The 1,976-nt window shown below is 40.7% G+C and overlaps 1 protein-coding gene across 1 annotated transcript; it reads left to right on the forward strand.

Moving 5' to 3' along the window:
• The first annotated feature begins 233 nt into the window (after nt 1–233).
• LOC129618359 (replication factor C subunit 1-like) lies at nt 234–1,691 on the forward strand. Its single transcript, XM_055533120.1, has 5 exons — nt 234–602; nt 746–916; nt 966–1,103; nt 1,155–1,364; nt 1,506–1,691. The coding sequence occupies exons 1-5, from the start codon at nt 234–236 to the stop codon at nt 1,689–1,691; spliced, it is 1,074 nt and encodes a 357-aa protein (XP_055389095.1).
• The last annotated feature ends 285 nt before the right edge of the window (nt 1,692–1,976 follow it).

Raw genomic sequence — 1,976 nt, forward strand, 5'->3', positions numbered from 1 at the left:
CTGATTGGGACGGATGACTCGAATACGAACGTGTCTTTCGATTCGATGAGGAAAGAAATTGGATATGGATTAAAAGACAGTCAAGTGCGTCAATAGTGTGTTACCATCGGTACTGGTCAGCGTTTTTAGTTTGAGGGCATTTTAGCAGAACGGGGTTATCAGTTGCTAGTGATAATTGATCCGATAATGATGATATATAGACCGATAATTGATGATATATAGACCGATAATTGATGATATATAGACCGATAATTGTAGAGACTGATCTCTGTTCTCAGGTGATGGCAAATCCATTTGATACTGCGCGGAGGTTATTGACGAAAAATGATATCAAGAATACATCTTTCAATGAAAAACTGGATCTTTATTTCGTTGATTACGATATCATGCCACTCTACATGCAGGAGAATTACATTTCTGCTTATCTATACGGATCAACATTTTCATCACCTGAAGATGAAGTTCGCGCATCAGACGTTTTGGCTGGAGTGGCAGATTGTTTAACTTTGGGAGATTTGTTGAACTCGAAAGTACGACGAGAGGGACAATGGAGTCTGCTTGGCGATGTAGGATTGTTTACGGCTGTAGTTCCGGCCTGTCAGGTATGTTCAAGCTCGGGATATCATGGCCGCTAGGATGGCACGATATCACAATATGCCATCTGTAGATCTCTATATATACATGTATATATATGTGATAGTCCATCCGTATATCTATATATATACATGCATATACATGTGGTTAGGCTGCCGGGTTCATTGCTCGCCCTGAGTTTCCGAAATGGCTGGGACGCAATTCAACAACAACAAAGAACAGACGTTTGTTGAATGAATTGCAGCTTTATTTGGCTCCATCCACAACAACCACACCAGTGCAAATGAGAACCAGTGGGTATTTGGATTTGCTTTATGAAAAGGTACGATACAAATCTTATTCATTATTTTTTTAAGTACGATTATTCTCAGATCTTGGCACCATTAAATGATTCAAAGGCCCAAGATCCTAAAGAGCAAGCGCAAGAATGTATGAAACTAATTGATGCATGCGGATTAACGAGAGATCAAGTTGTTGAAAATCTTGGAAGTTTACGACTGAAACGACAAGTGAGTGCAAAGAAAATCCAAATAGAAGCAATTTTCTGATCTCATCTAAAGAAATTCATTAAAATTGTTTGCTTTAGGATAAGATTTTATGATCTGATTGATAGCTCTTTAAAACGGTCCCTAACGACGCTGTATAACGCATCTACCCATTCAATACGAATGGCGCCACCGACATTCTCAGTGAAAAAGAAAGCTAAAGGACCATCCAAAGAAACAGAAGATGACGGTGGCGAGGATGCAACGGCTCCAATCAAAGAAGAGGCAGAAGAAGAAGAACAGAAAGAAGAAGAACAGAAAGAAGAAGAAGATGGAGAAGCTTACCTCGATCGATTATTTTTGGCAAAGAAGAAAAAGGTATTTTGCTCAGATCGAATGGCAGATGATTTTTTTTCCTGTTTCCAGGAACGGCAAAAAGAACAAGCTCCGCCCCAAAGCGCAAAGCCAAGGCGAAAGCCTCAACTAAAAAGGCCAGTCCAAAACGAAAAAGGCAATAGTTCACATTCAAGTACCACTTCCACTGTGCGTCCTCTCATTTTCAAAAAATTCGTTGCACGCAAAGAACAGACAAGCATTCCATCAACCTGGTGAAGGATCAGGACCAATTCTTTTTTCCGTTGTCCGTTCCGAAGAAGTTTTTTCGATTAAAATTAAATCATTTTTGACCTCATGGATTACCTTCCTCAATTTCTTGATCAACAACCACCCCTGCTCAGTGACCGCTGTCCACTAGGTGCGACAGTTCTGACGGATTATTCTCCCGGCGAATCTGCTGGGAGTGAAGAGGCTCATTTTCCCGATGTTAAAGACAATCTGGACAGATTGGTGACGACAGGAACAGAAAGCGTTAACGGAAATTCGCGTCACACTCCACAG

This window comes from Condylostylus longicornis, unplaced genomic scaffold (assembly GCF_029603195.1).
Source record: "Condylostylus longicornis isolate FDR11 unplaced genomic scaffold, ASM2960319v2 ptg000836l, whole genome shotgun sequence".
In the NCBI taxonomy this organism is placed as follows: domain Eukaryota; kingdom Metazoa; phylum Arthropoda; class Insecta; order Diptera; family Dolichopodidae; genus Condylostylus; species Condylostylus longicornis.